Source organism: Ctenocephalides felis, unplaced genomic scaffold (assembly GCF_003426905.1).
Source record: "Ctenocephalides felis isolate EL2017-DRISC unplaced genomic scaffold, ASM342690v1 CF-g0.4_SCAFFOLD_01170, whole genome shotgun sequence".
In the NCBI taxonomy this organism is placed as follows: domain Eukaryota; kingdom Metazoa; phylum Arthropoda; class Insecta; order Siphonaptera; family Pulicidae; genus Ctenocephalides; species Ctenocephalides felis.
Window position 1 is genome coordinate 51,382,570 of NW_020537324.1, and position 19,970 is coordinate 51,402,539.

A 19,970-nucleotide genomic window follows, 5' to 3' on the forward strand; every position below is an offset into this window, starting at 1 on the left:
AACACATTGAGAAGAGCATCAACTATTATCAAACAACTGCAAAATCTTCAAGAATTCGGAAATGAATCAGAATGTAATAGTGAAGTTCACGAAAAGCGACAAGACCTTCTTGACTACCTTGCATATATATTTATTTTCACAAGCGATTCTCAAAATTCTCAAACCGTAAATATAGAAACTTTCACCAATACAGATAATATGTACAGAAATGCCGATACTGATTCAGAAGTCAATTGTCCTGTCACCAAAATATCGCAATATTCTTTTGATGAAGATACTATTGAAATGGTTTCATTCACGAAATCAGCTGATAACAACTACAAAGAAGTCATAAAACCTTCGTCGGTATGTTCCATGGTAAAATCTGAAGATGAAATTAGTGAAGACATAGTTGAGCAAGAAGATAATGAAATAATGGATCTGTACAGTCATGATTTTTCTAAAGCATCGGAATTAAATGTGAAAGCCGAATCTGAGACAAGTTGCAATCATAACATAATAATACAATCAATAAGTAAGTAATGCTTTGTTATTAATTTGATTAGATTTTATGTATCTACTAATGCTCACCATACATGAGCTTTGATTAGATTTTATGCATCTACTGATGCTCACCATATACCTAGCTAATATTTTCACCTGAATATATTCCTGCAATTATTAAGGCTTCTTTGAGATCAATTACAATTATTTTTGCTAAATAACTTTCAATTAAAATTAAAAAAATGGCTTTATTGCAAATATATTATACTATATACCTTAGTGCTATAAGACAGGCCTACAAAATTTTTTTTTGTTTGGTGCATCAAATGTTAGAGCTGCTTCTTAAAGTATTTTTTGTGCTGATTTCAAATCTGTAAACCATTTGATTGTATCAGATCTAGTTTGGAACTTGGAAAAAAGTTGCCGAAACCAGGTACATTGTAGGTCGTCACGGAAAGGAACTTTTCAGAGTGTCAACTAATGTCCCAACTATGGCCGAATGGGTCTTGTAAGTTTGTATGTGCGAGTAGGCATATCTCATTAAAATAACATTCTGAATTGTATTACTATTTTGTACTTTCATTCCTTATATATCATATAAATCATATCTTGAAAACTAAAGCTCATAGAAAAAAACCAATGTCATTTTTGAAATCAGCGCCCCAAATATACTTAAAGACAGCATTAAAAGCGTTTGCACCATTTTCTTTGTTGGCCTGTGTAATATTTTCTATAAGATAATTGACACCATGGTTCAATTTACTGTAGTAATATCCAATATGCAAAAATTTAACCAAATGACTTTATAATCAAAGTAATAATTAAATCGTTACAAATGATCAGACCAATAAAGTAAATTGAATGATAATATCGATAGCTCTATATATAGGGCAAAATCTTGACTTCATAACTCCTCGTAAAATTTATTAACGTATCTTTTAATTTTTAGCAGAAACGGTTCCCGTAGAGTGCTCACAGTATGTAGAAACTACAAAACTCGTAAAAAAGGAATTCAATCCAGAAGACCAGTATTTAGAATCAGCTCATACGTACACATCATGCAAAAGTATCAATCCTTTAAGTCTTCCTTCTAGTCAAGAATCTTTCGAAAACAATTATTTGAAACCGCCGTTCATAGACTGTGATCCTCGGGATTTTAGAGGAAAACGCAAATCTGGCAGAGACAATAAAGATAGCAAAACAGGTAATAATAAAAAGTTTAAAAAATCATCATTACCGCCGATAGTCACACACCCCAAAACAAAATTAAACGATCGAAGCAAATCATTTTATGATGGCCAGAAAACGTATATGACAGCAGAATACACTGAAAGTTCTACAACCTCTTGGTCCAATGTGTCAGAAAGAAGAACATTTATCGATACGTTCAGTTTCAAAAGCCAGTCGGGAAGATTTAAGAGACAGCCACTGTCCGCCGATAACTCGTTGTGTTATAAGTCGGTCAGTGTGAAATCATTGCTAGAGGAAAATAAAGAAAAATGTGCTAAAGATCAACATGACAAGAAGTCAAATTCTTCGAGTTCAAACAGCGAGTCATTGAGTAATGGTAGTATGTCAGCTAGGAAACAGAAAATACACGAGCTGAAATTTGTGTCTGATTCGTCGAGTAATCTGTACTACTGATTAAGGGTTAATCATTAATAATATACAGTGATACGATACATTATACTAATACATTATTTTTATACTTGTTAACTTGAGTGTCATATAATATAAATTACAGTGTTTATCGAAGTGAATATTTTATTAGTTATCGCAGATTTTTATGTAAAACTTGATAAAGAATGTCATAAATCCATACAATGAATTGTTTTTTAACCACGATCCTACATATTTTTAGTTCAGCATATTACAAAGTTTTTTTTGGTAAACATTTGTTGCTCGACGTATTTTCAAATATAATTTTTATTGAATATCTAGTTTGATTTTTGCTGAGTATTTAGCTATATTGAATATCTAGTTTTTCAAATATAATGTCTGTTTTCAAAAACCGGTTTTTTGGCAAAAATTATGGAATTCAAAAACCGGTTTTTTAGTGAAAAAAGTCGGTATTCACTATAAAAATGGAAAATGATAAATATACCCAAATAAAGATAGATGAAAGCGTTTCGATTCTTGAAATCATATCGGTTCAATAGCATTTTATATCTTATGAGTCTGCAATGGTTCCCAGAAAGGTTTTGTTCATATTAACCTAGATTTTTATATAAAATTAATTATTTTAAATTGATCGGAACAGACAATACGCGAGTTTAGCTTAATTGTTTTTAAAACTAAAATTGATATTAACAAGTATGTATCAACATGTATCCATTATTTTTTTATTTTTTTTTAATTCAATGAATGTTTTTAATTTCAAAATGTATTATATTTTTTATTTGAAAACTTTCCTTTCACTATTATAAAAAAATTTCATTTTTATATGTGAAAATGATGCATAAATAACGAATAATTATTGTCAAAGTTATTTAATCATGATAAACTATTATTTTTTAGTTTTACTAATTAAAATAAAATTAATTTTGTTATATATATTTGTAAAATGAAAATTTACCATTTTGAAGAGCATTACACTTTTTCTGCCTTAATTAATATTCTTAAAATTTTCTTTCTATTAAGAGCAATCATATATTCAATATTAGTACTAGGTGATTCATTAAAAAATAAGGGCCAACAAATTTTATCTAAATTATTTCAATTTATAATTTTGATTTATATGATGATCTAGATTTTCACCGAATCACCTCTTGCTATGAATACATTTATATATCTTTCAATTTTCAAAACCAGTAAAACCAAGAAATTGACGAAACGTACGGTACACTTTTCTAGAAAATTGTTATTGTGTTGCAGAATTGCAATCGATATCAAAATTCGACGGCTGCAAGTAATACATACCAGAAACACGTTTGCAATCTCTAACGTAGATAGCAATACATAATACAAATAAACTTTTACAAAAGATGAATACAAAAAACTACACTATAAATAAATTTATATCATCAATGTTATAATTGTCTACAACAGTCTCTGTATTGATTACAAAAAGCTGGAAACATTACAAGCCAGAATAGAAATGAATGTTTGCAAAAGCATATCAATTTAGCGTATACTACTAGCGGTATTTTAACGAAGATGTAAAAAGTAAGAAAAATGCCTTCTACATAGTTTTTGATTTATTTCAGTTACTACTAGATTCGGTCCTGAAATTATATATATATATATATATATATATATATATATATATATATATATATATGACTTAAACTAGTAAACAAATTATAAGGGATGACAAACTATGAGACTTGCAAAATAGGTATCAAAACAAGTCTACAACTATTTCCATTTTCATAAATTCGTAAACAAGTTTATATTCAATTGATTTGAAATAAATGATTACAAGACAGAATACTATAACAAGGATATGAGACTTACGATTAGGCATAACCCAACGCAGTTTAAACTGCATCTCTTGATCACTAATTAAATAAGATGTGAGTATAATTCTTATATAAACAAATTATGTAAATTTATTGAGTTTTAATAATATTCATGAGAGTACTCAATCTTAATCAATAAGAATATATTCAATGAATATCACTCATATCAGAATATATACAAATATGTGTAAAAACAATTTTCGTAAATATATAAATATAACATGTATATTTATTTATATATAATGAAGGGTTGATATTGAAAAAGAAAATTTTTCTTCAAAATATTAAAATGTTGTTTTACACTGCCAGTTAATCTTCTACTAAAACAAGAAATGCGAGCTTAGATGTCAACATATTTATGAAAACAAATAAGTCCACATAACAATATTAAACTTGTATTAAACATTTTTGTACTTTTCAATTAAATTAAACAAACAACGTCATAACAGGCGCATTGAATTGAAGATAAAGTATTAAACCAATTAAAAGTTTTCTGACGAAGAATAAGGATTCACGGACGAGAAGTCTGAGTTAACATTTCTGCTGGTAGTATATTTCCTTTTATATCGCACAGTTTCAATTAACTACTTAAATAAAGAATATACTTTTGTATATGACATTTATAAAATGTAATAGAAATTTTTGAGTTTGCCCATTATTATATAATAGAACTCAATAGAGCTTATTAATAACTATAACTACGGAAGTTAATAATTGATTATCTGTTTATAAGTCTTTTTTGTATCATGTCATTATAATTTTATGTTTTTACCAGTTGATATTGAACATTGAATTTTCACATTAGCAATTGTAAACTAACAATATGCATTAGCATGCTTATAATGGAAATATACACCCTCAAACAGACTATTTATATATATATATATATATATATATATATATATATATAATTTATTGAAAATATAAATATTAAACAATATTATTATTTGTTTGTACTAGTTTCGACACTATATAAAAATTTCCATTAACATATAATATAACTAGCAAACCCGACGCACTCTGTTTCGCCACCAGATGGTTTCGTGAGAAAGATAAAGAATTTTTTTGTTTGTTTTATATTTGAAAAGGAAAAATGTGATTTTATTATACAACAGTAATGCATTTATTTCGATTACAAAAATGAACTGTTTTTTAGTTGAACTTCTCTAAGTAAATGGAAGTGAATCCGCAAATTATCCGTTTCATTGAAGTGTTTTTTGCTAAACCACATTTTTTGTTTTTTGGTCTGACGTTAACACAAACAAAGCGGATGATTTTCCAACTCGTGAATAGGCAACGTATAACTGCCCATGTGAAAAACAATGATTTTCTAAATAATCTATTTGAAATTTATCCCGCAAACAAACTGGAAATTTGAAGTCAAACGGAAGACCAGTCGGAATCATTGATATGTCACCAAATCGCCAGCAATTTTTGATTGAATGGTGAAATTCAGGGCGTGTACATCATTATTCTTTGCGGCAAGAATTGCTCGTTGACTAAACCAAGCATAATTCTGATAATTCTCACTAATGTCATTACTCGAATTTTTAATTACGGTGCATGAAGTTCCAGCAGCTTGCATTAAGGCATGATGCCATGCACCACTAATTTTCTTAGCTATAAACCTTGCGGAGCCCGAGACCTTTTCAAAGAATGCAAAATTGTTGAAATCGGTTCGTGCGTTCTGGAGTTATTTCGTCAGGAAGGAAAACCCGACTTATTTTTATATACATAGAAGATTATAAATGTATTTTTTTTGTTGGATTTATTATATTTCATATTAATTATGAATAATATTTTGCCGGAAAGAGTTAAAGTTCAAGTTAAATATATATATATATATATATATATATATACGAAATAAAAACTAGATTTTTTACAGAAGTTCTGTAACACTTTCTGAAATAGTACAAAGACAAATGCTCCCGACTTCCGTAGAAATGATGCTTCTGGAATTTATTAAAGTAAATGATAGAACTCTCAAAATAAGACATTTTTATTTTCCATCTATAACCCTTTTGCAAATTGTACCTTTCTCATCCTGGAAAACCCATGTTTTTGATCGTGTGATATATTGCACTGAGATTGATTGTTTCTTTCAGAAACACAATGCTGAAAGAATATACACGAAATTCTCATCGCAAACACAGACGTGCAGGAATAGATAGAGAGATTGTAAAGGTTTTATTCACAATACTCATTAATCAATACTGTTATATATCAATATAAATATGATTCATAGAATAATTCAAGTTAAATCAAATTTGCTATGATTATTCGGTTTTTAAAAAAATCGGCAAACAAATGACAAAAAATTAGAGCTTTATTACAAATTTATTACAGTATACTTTCTAATAACCACAAAACATATAAAACAATATAAATGTGATAAATTAAATATACGTAAATAAAAAAATTCAATTGAAAATGTAGTAATGTCATTAATTAATCAAACTCTTGATTTATTAGCACATTCTTACTATCTAATATCTAATATAATAGTGTTCTTGTATGGCAGCACATGCTAAATTACACATTAAAATAAATATTAAAACATACCATTATTAATATTGTTATAAAATCTTAAGGTCAAATGTCTTTCAATCATTTTGAATCGTTTGATACCAATCTTAGAAACAATATGCGTTTGCATAAGTATGTTCTTTGAGACTTTGGATATTTTCTCCAAAAACCCGCTATACCAATTTTTAAATTTTTAAATATATTTGTTGAAACTTTGCAAACTTCATGAGTTGCTTGATAATCAGAAGCAAAGGGTATAGTTTTGCGCCCACATTTTCATGAAAAATTTTCAACAAATTTCTTTCTTTTTTTTTAATTACAATATTTATTACAACTGTTAAATAGTTAACATCTAGTAATATTGATAAACAATAACATAAATTTTAAATGAACAATTTTCTTTTATCCACGAATCAATTAGTTGGAAATCAGGCAGAGTAAATTTTATTGAAGATTCACTAGGTCATTACTTCATGACTAAATGTTAAAAACCTTTTTCTGATGTATTTGATGAAACTCTAAACATCTTAAAATAATATAGACCTATAAAATGTGATTGAGGTGTAAAAATATAATAAATTGTGACTCCGGGCACTAAGAAAATACAATGTGTATCAATCGCTCTGTTCTATACTGATTACCGTTAACTTTCTGAACTAAATACTGTACGCTGTACCTTAATGTGTATACTAGAAATACTATACGTATCTTAGGTTGCCAATATGTACAAAATAATTTAATTCCCCTGGCAAATGCGTTAACAAACAAAATAAAAATTTAAATTCAGTAAAAAAGCTATTTTATAAAAAATACATTAAAATAATAGTTATTCGAACACGGCTTAAGAATATGAAAAACCATGGGGCAAATTTTTGAAAAATATAAAAAAAACTCATTTCTGCTGGGAGATGGAAGTTTTATTGAACATAGTCAGATAGTTGTTTGTTTAAAATATGGCACTTCTTGTGATGTTTAATTTACATAATATAACTGCTTAAATTTAAATCAGACCTTTGTGTCCAGCCATACCTATATCTTAACTTTTTTTAAATATTAATAAAATGTATACAAAAATAGCAAATTTTTAACAATATGTTACTGGTAGTTTTTTTTGTATATGTTACTGGTAGTAATTTTTATTAGCAGTGTGCTAACACAAAATTCATAATTTTGTAATTAAGCATATACATTATTTTTGACATCAAGTCCTTTTCTATGAACTTTATTTTCTGTATCTCAACATCTGCTGTTTCTTATGGTGATCCGCAGGATGCGTCGTCCGGATATTTATGTCTTCCGCTGCGTTTTGTTCTTACTGATGATTGCACTTTAAATTTGAATAAAACCGTAATACATTTCGCTAGTACCGGCAACTGGCAAAGTGAGCGGTAGAGCACAGTGCATCAATTCCACGGAATACTCTTGGGAATAAAATGTTAGAATTTTATTATAAATCATTTCTATTTTTCTCTAAAGAACATAAGCCAACTACAGTTTGTGAAATTTGAAATTTAATAATTTCAAGACAAGTTTACACATCTCTATATTAATATAATCTACATTAATATAACTTGCATACGCAGGGTAAGGTTGCTCAAGTCGTACCCACTAAGAAAATAAGCAGTAATATTCAGAGTATTTAAATTAGAAGAAAAGCTTTTAATGAAATTTTGTTTAGTTCTTTTTTGATTAATAATAACTGATTTTTTAAAATAAAATAGATATTTATACGTATTTCAAAAATTTTTATTCTGTACAATCAACGAGCCTAAAATAATTTTGAAAATCTAAATCGACAAATCATATTAGCATCCATAATTAAACTAATACAATTAGTTTACTAATTAATTGGTAAAATCTCCTAACATATTTTAAATTTAAATCGTGTTTTCTAAAAGTCAGTTAACTGTGTAAGTTTTGTTTCTGTGTTTATCCAATCCTTCTCTCAAATCCAACAGAAAATTTCAAAAAACAACATACTTATGAAAAAAAGATCCATTCCAATCAGCTTGGTCATAGTCATTGTCATTGTCTGTTGCTTTTCTGCATTATTTCCATAGAAAAAGATTTTATATAAATCATGATAAGTAAAAAAATAAAAAATTAGTGTCAATCAATTACTAGATATTACTGAACAAATTATAAGAAAAAACTACATGTATAATTACAATTTCGATCCTTCGTGAGTCAAAATATATTTGCTATTAAAGTACAAGATCGCTCCACCGTATTTTCAAACTATGACTGTACGTTTCAATGTCTGAAGGAAACGTACATGCAGAAGTTTCAAATTTGCTTATGAGTTTTATAGAAATAAATTAAGAGAAATATACATTAAAATTGTCGGTTATTTTATTGAACAAATTCTGATTTCCTTTCAGAAATCACCATGCGATCACCATGAAAATTATCCAAGTTGCTTTATTTTTACATGAAACCTTTTTTTGATTTTATCTCTCAATAAGTTTCATTCTGCAAAGAGTGAATGCAAATATGAATCTAAATAATCTCATTGCAAACTTCAGTAGAGTTATTTAAATAATGCGCACATAATCGTACAACAAATACCACAAAATACTTAACTTCAGATTTGAATAAATATCCAAATACGTTTTCCTATGTGCTCGCGTTTGTTAAATATCATTCATTGGTTTGCGTTGGCTGTTTTGGTACTGTCTGCGAGTTTGTTCAAACGTCTGCAAGTCCGGTACGTCGCGTCAGATCGTTAATTAAATCTCGAAGTGTAATAAATGCCCCGAAGTGTCGGCAGCACAATCGCAAAGCATTGTCAGTGAATTCGGCCGATCGTACTCGCCTCACCAACGTGGTCAGCACTTTAAATTAAACTTGAAAAATAAAAGAATAAGAATAATGAAAAAACTATTTTTCCTTTAATCATGGTTTTTACTAACTAATAAAATGGTTTCATCCACAAGTAATCTAAGCTCAAAAAGAATTTTTTCAGAATAATATCTGGGACATATTTAACTTCCCGTAGGGTAAGTTATTGTAATGGGCCGAAAATCGGAATTGAAAATTTTTACATTTCTCGACGTTTTGAAGGTTTCTGAACGTTTTGGCATACCTCAGAAAAAATGGATGTGTGTGTGTGTGTGTGTGTGTGTGTGTGTGTGTATGTATGGATACAATTTTTCGCGTCCACGGTTCGGGCGTACGGATTAACCGTTTTGAAAAATTTAAAAAACATTCGATTCCTATTGATAAGGAGAAGAGCTGATTATTTTTGGCAAAGGCAGGTCCAGCAGTTATGGAGATAAGGAGCAAAGAGTGTAGAAATAGAAATCGAGTTTTTGAGAGAACGGAGCATCCGATTTGAATGATCTAAAAAACATTCAATTAGTAATGCTTGGGAGAAGGGGTTATTAGTTTTTCTCAAAGGCAGGCCCAGCCATTCGGAGATACAGAGCTAAATGTACAAAAAATGGCAGGTTTTGAGAGAATTAAGCGTCCCGATTCAATTGATTCAAAGAACTTTCTGCTTGTCTTAACAAAATAAGATTTTGGAAAAAAAAAATTTACCATTTTTTTTTTTTTTTTTTTTTTTTTTAATTTTTTAAATTTTTTGTATATCGAAAATAATTCCGATTTTATTTTTAATTCTGACTATAGTTTCTAATATACTTTAAACAAATAATTTCAACTCTGCAATTCAGTTTATATAATTCTTATAAATATTAGAGAATGTTACAATATTTATAATAATCTATTTGAAAACATTCAATATTCCTCGAACATTTCGTTACGGTACGGGAAGTTCCAGCAATTTGCCTTAAGGCACGATGCCACCCACCCCACTAGTTCATTATTTTTTTGTCATTAGTGTCACTTTATATAATATTATATTTATTTAATTATTTTGTCATCATTGACTATTGAACCTGTTGTCATTAACCCTGAGATTCTTAAAAATGTGTAAATTTTAGAAAATATGTAATATCTCAAAAATACATAAAGTTTTATACTCAAATATTTTTGTACTTTTTACTGAGCTCTCCTGCTCAAGGAAAGCGACATTGTTATGCATGTGGGATTATTTTTCATGCTTCCTTTCCCTTGATCTTAGTACATAATTTTTAATCGTTATAGCATTTGATCCATTAAATTTTTTCAAAGTGCAAGGGTACTTGATCCAAGAATATGTATATTTATATATACGAGATAATTTTTCAGGCTTCTTTCTTTTAGTCTTAAATTATATTTCAAATGAATTTAATTCATTGACGTTAATCAATGTTTTAGGGTACTTAAGACTCAAATTGAAGAAAAAGTATATTTAAATATAGGTTCGTGATAATTTTAATGACTCTTTTCTGATCAGCCTAAAGAATAATTTAGGTACAGAATTGTATTTCAATCTATGACACATATTTTAGGAAACTTAACATTCTAGTTCAATAATAAGAATATATTTATGTATACGTCTTTTAGCCTTTTTATTCTTCTCAACAATAAACGTAATTTTAAATTGAAAACTGATTTCACAGATTGGCAATAATTTATGTGTAGGGTATTTAACACTATAGTTCAAAAAGAAGGATATGATAATGTATTTGTAGGGATAATTTATCAGGCTTCTTTATTTTCTGATAATCTTATAACGTAAGTTTAAGTCCAGAATTATATTTGATCTATTAAAATCAGTTATTGTTTTAGGTCCCTCAAAACTCTAGTTCAAGAATAAGAATATATTTAATAGGAAGTCCTTTATTTCTTACTTTGTAGATAATTTCAAATGGATTTTGAATAATTTCCCCTCGAAATATTTTGATCAGTTTAGTTACCAATCTTATTAACAAAGCAAAATATCAACTTAATGATATTTTTATAACTTTTTAACCAATTAGGTAAAGTAAACTACTGAATGTACTACTTGTATATCTACATTGTTCTATTGATTTAAGTTGGGTGTGATTACTGTTGTTGTATCGGTATTACTATTTTGAACCTGAATAATAACTAATACCATTTGAAAATTTTATAATAATTAGTTGGCAATTATCTATACTTCAAAAACCAATACTTTTGTTTCTATTATATTCTTGATCAATCTGATAGTTATTCATCTTGAACTGATATTATAGCAAAAACAACAAATATACAATTCATCTAATAACACATATGAATATTTATATTTTAATACACGTGTATAGAGTCAACTATTAGAAAAACCGCTTATTCGGTCCAATTAAAATTTAATTTTCCGTTCTACCTGCGTATTAAAACCAATTCCTACATCAAATATAATCCTGTGGTCTTTCATGGGTTTCATTTCATAGAGGTAAAGTATGACGAAGCATTCACTTTATATCAAATGTAATACATTTTATTGACAAGCGGCAACATTTACAGAAAGTAATCAAAACTTTCCCTCAGAACTAGTTATTTTCTACTGCATTCGGAGAGATTGCATCTCTATGAGCTCTGTATATCAACTGAATTGCAAACAAAGCATAAAAAATTTAAAGAGATTTCAGTATTTTATTTTTGACCTAACTGTACTCTTTATTCAATTATTTCAATTACTAGGTCAATATAGGCAATTCTATAATATCAATTACTCTCATATATCGGCAAAAACTTACAATCTTTTAATGTACGAGTACTTAAATAGCATAGCCAATAGATGCAATTGAGCATTTAAATTTGAAAAGAGCTTTAGACTTTGGACAGTTTGTTTAAATATAAAGAATTACATTTTAAAAGAGTCTAATGATATGTATTATATATAATCAACTTAGTTACTGATACCAAATTTGCTCGAAAATACTTTTTCAAGTTGGAAAATAGTTCCAACACAAGTTTTGTAAATAATCAACTTTTTACTACTCATCACACTCTAAAAATTATTAGGGATTGAATAAAAGCTATATAGACATTTAATTCAGCTCATATAAGTTTATGAAAATTTGAAGAGCCCTAGTAAAAACATTTCTAATTCTCTGTTGGTATTTAAATATATACATATATTTTAAAAGATAAATTGCAAGTAGCGATAACTGGTATTGCATAAAGATAGCCATTATTATATTTATAGCTTAAATATAGTATAGAATTATTATATAGCAGACCTTAATATTAAATTTTTCAAAATCTTAAGTTCATTCAAGTTATGCTGAAATATAATAGTAAAATTCGTATTCATAATTTCCACGTAAAAAAGCTATAATATTTCTTAACATGTAAGGGTTAAATTACGTATTTTGACACTAGAATTTTAAAAACTAGTTTTGGGTTTACAGCCCTTACAAACATTGAGCATTCATACTTTTTTATTGTTGATTACTAGCAGTTGTCAAATATGTTGAGGAAATAGTAAAATATAAATGCTGTTGATCAAACAAGTTAATCTTATTATATATATTATTTTTTTATTTAACTTTGATACCTATATATCAAGTCAATTTTATGTAAAATCAATAATACGAGTATACCATAAAGCTTTTACAAACTTTTACTATAAAAATTGACTACTTCGATTAAGATTAAAATGATATAATATTTCATTATAAATTGTTTGGCATTGAAATAATGATTTGGGTCAATAAGTTCAAGAAATTTTTTTATCTAAACGCTTCCAAATAAATAAAAGATGTCATTTTTGAAGTTTAACAAAAATTTGGCTCAATTAATAATAGCATGAAAAACAATGAATTTATTAAAAAGTAAATTATATCAAACATTTAACACTACTTACTAATTTATTAACTAGCTGTAAGTGGAATTCTGTCTTAAGGCAATTAAGGCATCGTGCCTTAAGGCAAATTGCTGGAACTTCCCGTACCAAAAAATATTATTTTTTTAAAAACGATTAACATTTTTGAAAAAAATTTACTTCGAAAAAATAAGATTTTTGACAAACAATTAGACAAAAAATTACTTTTTTTTGAAAAAAAAAATTTTCTATTTATTTTTTTTTAATTTTTTTTTTTGAAAAAAAAATGTTTTCTTTATTTTGAAAGATCTAAACTTTTTTCAAAGCAATCGTACTGCTTTAACTGCATAAAGACGAAATATCAAACCGCGTAAGCGCCGCGTCGACGTCTAACGCGTAAACATTGGTACGAAACCCATAGGAATGTAAACCAAAATTATACTTGTTGTTAAAATCTCTATAAAATATCTGATAATTTGATGTGCATATGTCTAATGATCATTTTTGACCGCCAAATGGCATTTTTTTTTACTTTTTTCATTAGATCTCCGAAACCGCTAGACCTGCCTTTATGAAAATTTGATCGGTTCTTCACCTTGTCAAGAGAAGTAAAATGTTTTTTGAACTATTAAAATCCGACGCTCCGTTCTCTTAAAAACTGAGTTACCGTTTTCGGCACTTTTTGCCCCGTATCTTCGGAACGGCTAGACCTGACTTCGCCAAAAACTAATCAGCACGTCTTCTTATCAATACAAATCGAATGTTTTTTGAATTATTCAAATCGGTTGATCGGTGTGCCCGAAATCGTCGACGAAAATTTGTATCCGCACATACATACACACACGCACATACACACACACACACACATACATCCATTTTTTCTAAGGTATGCCAAAATATTCAGAAACCTTTGAAACGTCGAGAAATGCAAAAATTTTCATTTTCTATTTTTTTGCGATTACTATAACTTGCCCTAAGGAAAGTTAAAAAGTAAGATATATAAATAATTTTTTTTCTATGCTTTTAATAAACATTAAATATTGTCAGAACTGATTTTAGAAGTGAAAACAGAGTCATAAAAAATAATAATCTTAAACCCATCAATTAAATAAATTTATTTAAAAACTCTGCCATTATTATATTAGTTTCAGAGTCATGATGTGTAAAATCTACTTATTATTTCTGTCATCACAGTAAATACAGGGCCAACTGATACAGGGCCAATATTTTAGTATGTATCTCCATTATGTGATGTCATCGAGATCTCCAGATCTTAGTAGCCTCATTATTTTATGTCTTCTTTCTATTCGTCCACATTAAAATTTTCATTTGACGTACAAAATGACAAAAACCACTAAGTATTTATTATCCTTATAGTTTATATAGTCTTTGTATAAACATTCCAACAGAATTTAACATTTTTTATATAATTAATTAATTTATTCATTTCAGAAAAAGTGAGGTTTGTGCGTCAAGTATTTTCAGTGGATTTTTATATTTTACTAATTTTTAAAATAATACTGATCTACTTAATATTCTTAATATTCTGTGCATGTTTGGATTGCGCCCGACGGTGCGTTAAATCAACTTTCACCATATTTAGGAATTGGATTAAAAGTTTGATAACACAATTGCACAATAAAATAGCTATAATAAAATAAGGTCCTTAATAATTATATATTTTCTAATCTTATTCGTTTAAAGCAATTGCTATGAGATCACTTAACTTATTTTAGCCGAAATACTAATTACAAAAAAAAAAATTATAGTTTCTATAACTTCAAACTATGACAAGCTATTAACATTCACTTCACATTACGAGGAATTGAAGATTTCAATTGATTGTTATATTATTATCTCATGTAAAATCACTTAGTATTTGGAAATAAAATCTGAAATCTTCGCCATTGTAATAAAATTTCCGACAATAAAGCTAAGCTGCGCAAAAGTGAGTATGCACTTCGCATTATTTTCAGGATGGTCGTACTCACTATAGTGTCATAAGGTCTGACGTGCTTGGGGATAATTAAAGTCAGTGCTTAGGAGAGACGTCGGGATGGTTACACTATGCAACTCTCATTGAAGAAGATTCTTAAAGTAACGAGTCTCGTAGTATTCTCTGCTAGAAATTCTTAAGGTCCGATAAAACAATACTTAAAGTAGTCATATTTACTACGTTAGCCGAGCAAGTAGTGGATGCACTTTGCATTAATAATTAACATCCCGCAGGGTAAGTTATTGTAATTGTCCAAAAATCACAATAGATTTTTTTTTGCATAAATTTACGCTACAAAGGTTTTTGAACATTCTGACCTTACAACAACCTTAGAAACTAGTGGTGGATGGCTTCATGTCTTAAGGAAAATTGATGAAACTTTCCGTACCAAAAATCAAATGTTTCAAAAAAGATTCATTTTTTTAGAACTTTGAAAAAATAGATTTGTGAGAATTTAATTTTTTTAGAAAGTTTTGAATTTTTCTTATACTTTGAAATATTTTGAAATAGTTAGCAGCGTAGAAATGAATTTCGAAGCGCGTGAGCGCCGCATTGCAGTCTAACGGATAAGCATTGGTACGAAACCCATAGAAATGTAAACAAAATTTGTTCTTATTATTAAAATATTTATAAAATATCTGATAATTTGAAGTGCATATGTCTAATGTTCATTCTGTCCTGCCAAATGACATTTTTTTACTTTTTTATTGGATCTGCACAGCCGCTTGACCTGCCTTTCCAAAAATTTCGTCAGTTGTTCATTTTGTTAGAACAAATAAAATGTTTTCTAGATGATTCAAATCGGACGTTCTGTTCTATCAATAATTCAATTATCATTTCTGGCACTTTTTGCCCCGTATCTTCGGAACGGCTGGACCTTCCTTTGTCAAAATGTATTCAACACTTCTCCTTCTAATATGAATCGAATGCTTTTTGAATTAGTCAAATCGGTAGATCCGTGCGCCAGTAAACTTGGTAGATTACTATTGGTGCTGATTAGCTTTTGGCGAAGACAAGTCCAGTCGTTTCAGAAATACGGAGCAGAGAATGCAGCAACTAGAAAAAGAGTTTTTGAGAGAACGAAGCATCCCATTTGAATGATCCGAAAAACATTCAATTCGTAATGATAGGGGGAAGTGGTGATTGGTTTTTCGCAAAGGCAGATCCAGCCGTTTCGGCGATAAAAGTTGAAACATTGACAGTTCTTGAAAGAACTAAGCTTTCGATTTCAATGATACAAAAACTGCACATCTTAATCAAAAAAATTAAATTTTTTTTAACATTTAATATATTTGCAAAAATATGAAAAAAATATTATCATGAAGGGTAGTATTTTCTTACTGATTGTGAGTGTTAAATGGATGCCAAATCAAATGGCAAGATATAAAACTAGGCGCTGCATATTACAAAATGTAATAATAAATGTACATATAATACTTAATGAAATATATTGTATTTGTTAACTATCTATCTACCTATCATCTTAACATATGATTGATTTCAGTGTAATACCCCTATCAACCACAATTCTATTAAATGAGTTTTACACCAGTCGCTCAATTAAAAGATTAACTAGCTGTGTATGGTATCGCGCCTTAAGGCAATTTGCTGGAACTTCCCGAACCGTAACAAAATGTTCGAGAAATATTAAATGTTTTCAAATAGATTATTATAAATAAATACTGTAACATTGTCTAATATTTATAAGAATTAATTATGAACCGATTTACAAAGTTAAAAATATTTATTTAGAGTATATAGGTGGTCTTTAGAACTTTAGCGAGAATCAAAATTCAAATCTGAATTATTTTCTGCATACAAAAAAAATGAAAAAAAAATTAAATGAATTTTTTTTCCAAATGCAATTGTTTTGTCAGGACGAGAAGAATTTTTTTGAATCAATGCTTATTTCTTAAAAAAAAAAACTGCAATTTTTTGTACATTTAGCTCTGTATCTTCGAAATGACTAGGCCTGCTTCTGCAAAAACTGATAACCACTTTTCTCAATCATTACTAATGGAATGTTTTTTAGATCATTCAAATAGGATGCTCTATTCTCTCAAAAGCTTGATTTCTATTTTCTGCACTCTATGCTCTTATTTACGTAAAGGCTGGACTGCCTTTGCCAAAAACTAATCAGCACATCTCCCAATCAAAAGAAAGCGAATGTTTTTGAACCATTAAAATTGGTTGATCCGTGCGCCCGAAAAGGTGAACAAAAAATGCGAACATACAAAACACACACACACACATCCATTTTTTTCTGAGTTAAGCCAAAATGTTCAGAAACCTTCAAAACGTGAAGAAATGCAAACATTTTCATTTTCGATTTTCGGCCGATTACTAACCACTCCTACAGGAAGTTAATAATTGTTTAGTAGAAAATGAAACCGAAATTGTACAATAAATATATACTATTCCATAAGTATGTATTTGAGTAAAGTACACGCCAATCCCCAAGCCATATTCCGAGTGCATCTGAAAACAAGTTTATCGCTCAGGGACATTGCTGGAATTCATTCGCGTGCGATTATAGTTAACTGTTTAATGAAAGCATGTTTGTAAGTCTGAGAAAAGCAAATCCTCAGACTCTTGAGTGACGTTACTTTCATGACAACATGACATAAAATTGCAAGATACATTTGGTAGATGAGAACAAAACGAGTTTCCTTAGTAAGGTAATAAAGTTTAATGAAATTATCTAATGTAACTTAGCTGAAATTTATATTTGCGAAGAAATAGCTTAAAACATATATACGTATATTAACCCTTTCACGTATAAAACGCAATTTAACAAAAAATGAGAAGATTTAAATGTATTATGGATGATCAATTATAATTTGCTAAGATACTCATATCAATAAGTCTTTAAATATTTTTTCTAAACTAAGCTGTTTCGAAGATACTGGACAAAAAGTACCAAAAATAGTAATTCAGTTTTTGAGAGAACGGAGCATCCGATTTTAATAACTAAAAACAAATATTCCACTTGTATTAACAAAATAAAGAAATTATTAAATTTTTGAGAAGGCAGGTCTAATAGTTTCTGAGAAAAAAAATCATTTGACATATGCACATCAAATTATCGGATATTCTATAGAGATTTTAATAATAAGTATAAATTATGTATTCATTTTTATAGGTTCCGTACCAATTTTCGTCAATTATTATTTTAAAGTTTTTTTGAAAATTTAATTTTTTTGTACGGTAAGTTCCGAATTTGCCTTAAGGCACGATTACATGCACCACTAGTATAGATATTATCATGACGGTAATCAGGTACGTTTTTCCTCAAATTATTGCACAGTGATTGTTATTCATTTATTGATTAACAGCAATCAGAGCTATAAGGTTTTTTAAGCTGCTTAATCTTACGTTTTTAGTGCACTATTAGCAGGCTATCTATTGATTGCTTAACTTGGCTGAGATATAATTTTATTGTTTCTGAACAATGTATGTAAGGTGCCTCACTAACTGAGATATTGTAGGCAAATTTTACTTAAGATCATATTTGAAATACATAACCCCAAGTAAAAATTGAACGTCATGAATCCTGATGTCGGTCTTAGCCGAGGCGGAGATGGAACCATCAAACCCGGGATTAGCTTGTGCTAGCTCACGTCCTTACCGACTACGCCGCCGCTTGCCCATAACTATTTTTGATTTTTTTTGCAATTTCATATTTTAAATTTATTATCTAATTTGTTTAGTATCATATTTGTCACCGATGTTACAATCGGCATTCAAATAAACAAAGTGTTTCTTATTTGTACTAAAATGCCCATATAAAAACGTCGTTATCTAAATAATTATACAAATGAATGATGAATGTCTTACTAGCTTCAGAATATTTCAAACTTTTGAATGGGTTTATATAAAGTGAACGAAATGATTGAACGTAGGCAAAGCCAAAAACTAAACATGCAAATAAGGTATCGTAAAGCACTTACCGTTTTTGTGTAGATTATATTTCCAAGTAAAACTTGCTACCAACGTACAACATAATTGTAGATTTCGCTAATGACACACTATATAAAGTGGTAATTAGTGTAATATACAAATATTCTAATAATTAGAGTGTATCAGAAAGTTTCGATTAATAAAGTAATAATTAAATATTATTCCATTATTTAACTTTACTTAAACTTATAATTTTTTTTCAGCATATTTCATGCAGTTAATGCAACTATATTATTACTGCAAATATAAATAAATGACATGGCAATAGCGCGACATAACAATTATTTTTAATGATGATTCAAATATAAAAAAGCACTCACCATTCAGAACGTGGACGGCTACGGTTGTGCCCGCTACGTCTGCCAGCGAACAACTGTAATTGCCCGAATCGAGGCGATTAGCGTTGGCTATGTAAAGACGACTCATCGCTCCACCTGGCAGCAGGTCAGTCTTGACACTGAAAAATAAAAATATTATGATTAATATATCCTGTAAATGTAAATGCATTCACTAGCAATATTTTCATTATTTAATAGACAATCAGAATACATTGTTTCTATAAGCCGATGTGATGATGCCATAGAAAGCGTTTAGTTTAGAGGTCTCCTTGATTTAAGAGATCCTCTGTTTGAATTAATCTATAGCTGTCTGTTTACAATTTAATATTGTAGGTCCTTTGGCCAATTCTTATTAGTCTTCTGGTTTGTATCATTTTGTTGATGATTTGCATTTCAGCTATCGAATGTTCGTCGATTCTGGTGTGGTAAGAACAACTCCGGGTCTTTTGCTAAATTTTTTCATTTACAAGATTATTTCTATGTAAAGAAAAACTATAAACTTATAGAATAGCATCATATTTGTGCTATGATAG

General features: G+C 28.8%; 1 protein-coding gene across 1 annotated transcript in view; it reads right to left on the minus strand.

The window, feature by feature from the left end:
• LOC113365775 (monocarboxylate transporter 13-like) overlaps window positions 1-19,521 on the minus strand; it is a 128,636-nt gene extending 109,115 nt beyond the window's left edge. The window contains exon 1 of the mRNA XM_026607320.1: window positions 19,420-19,521. Coding sequence (XP_026463105.1) covers window positions 19,420-19,422 — 3 coding nt within the window. The 5' untranslated portion in view covers window positions 19,423-19,521. The remainder of the gene's footprint in view (window positions 1-19,419) is intronic.
• Between the last annotated feature and the right edge of the window lie 449 nt (window positions 19,522-19,970).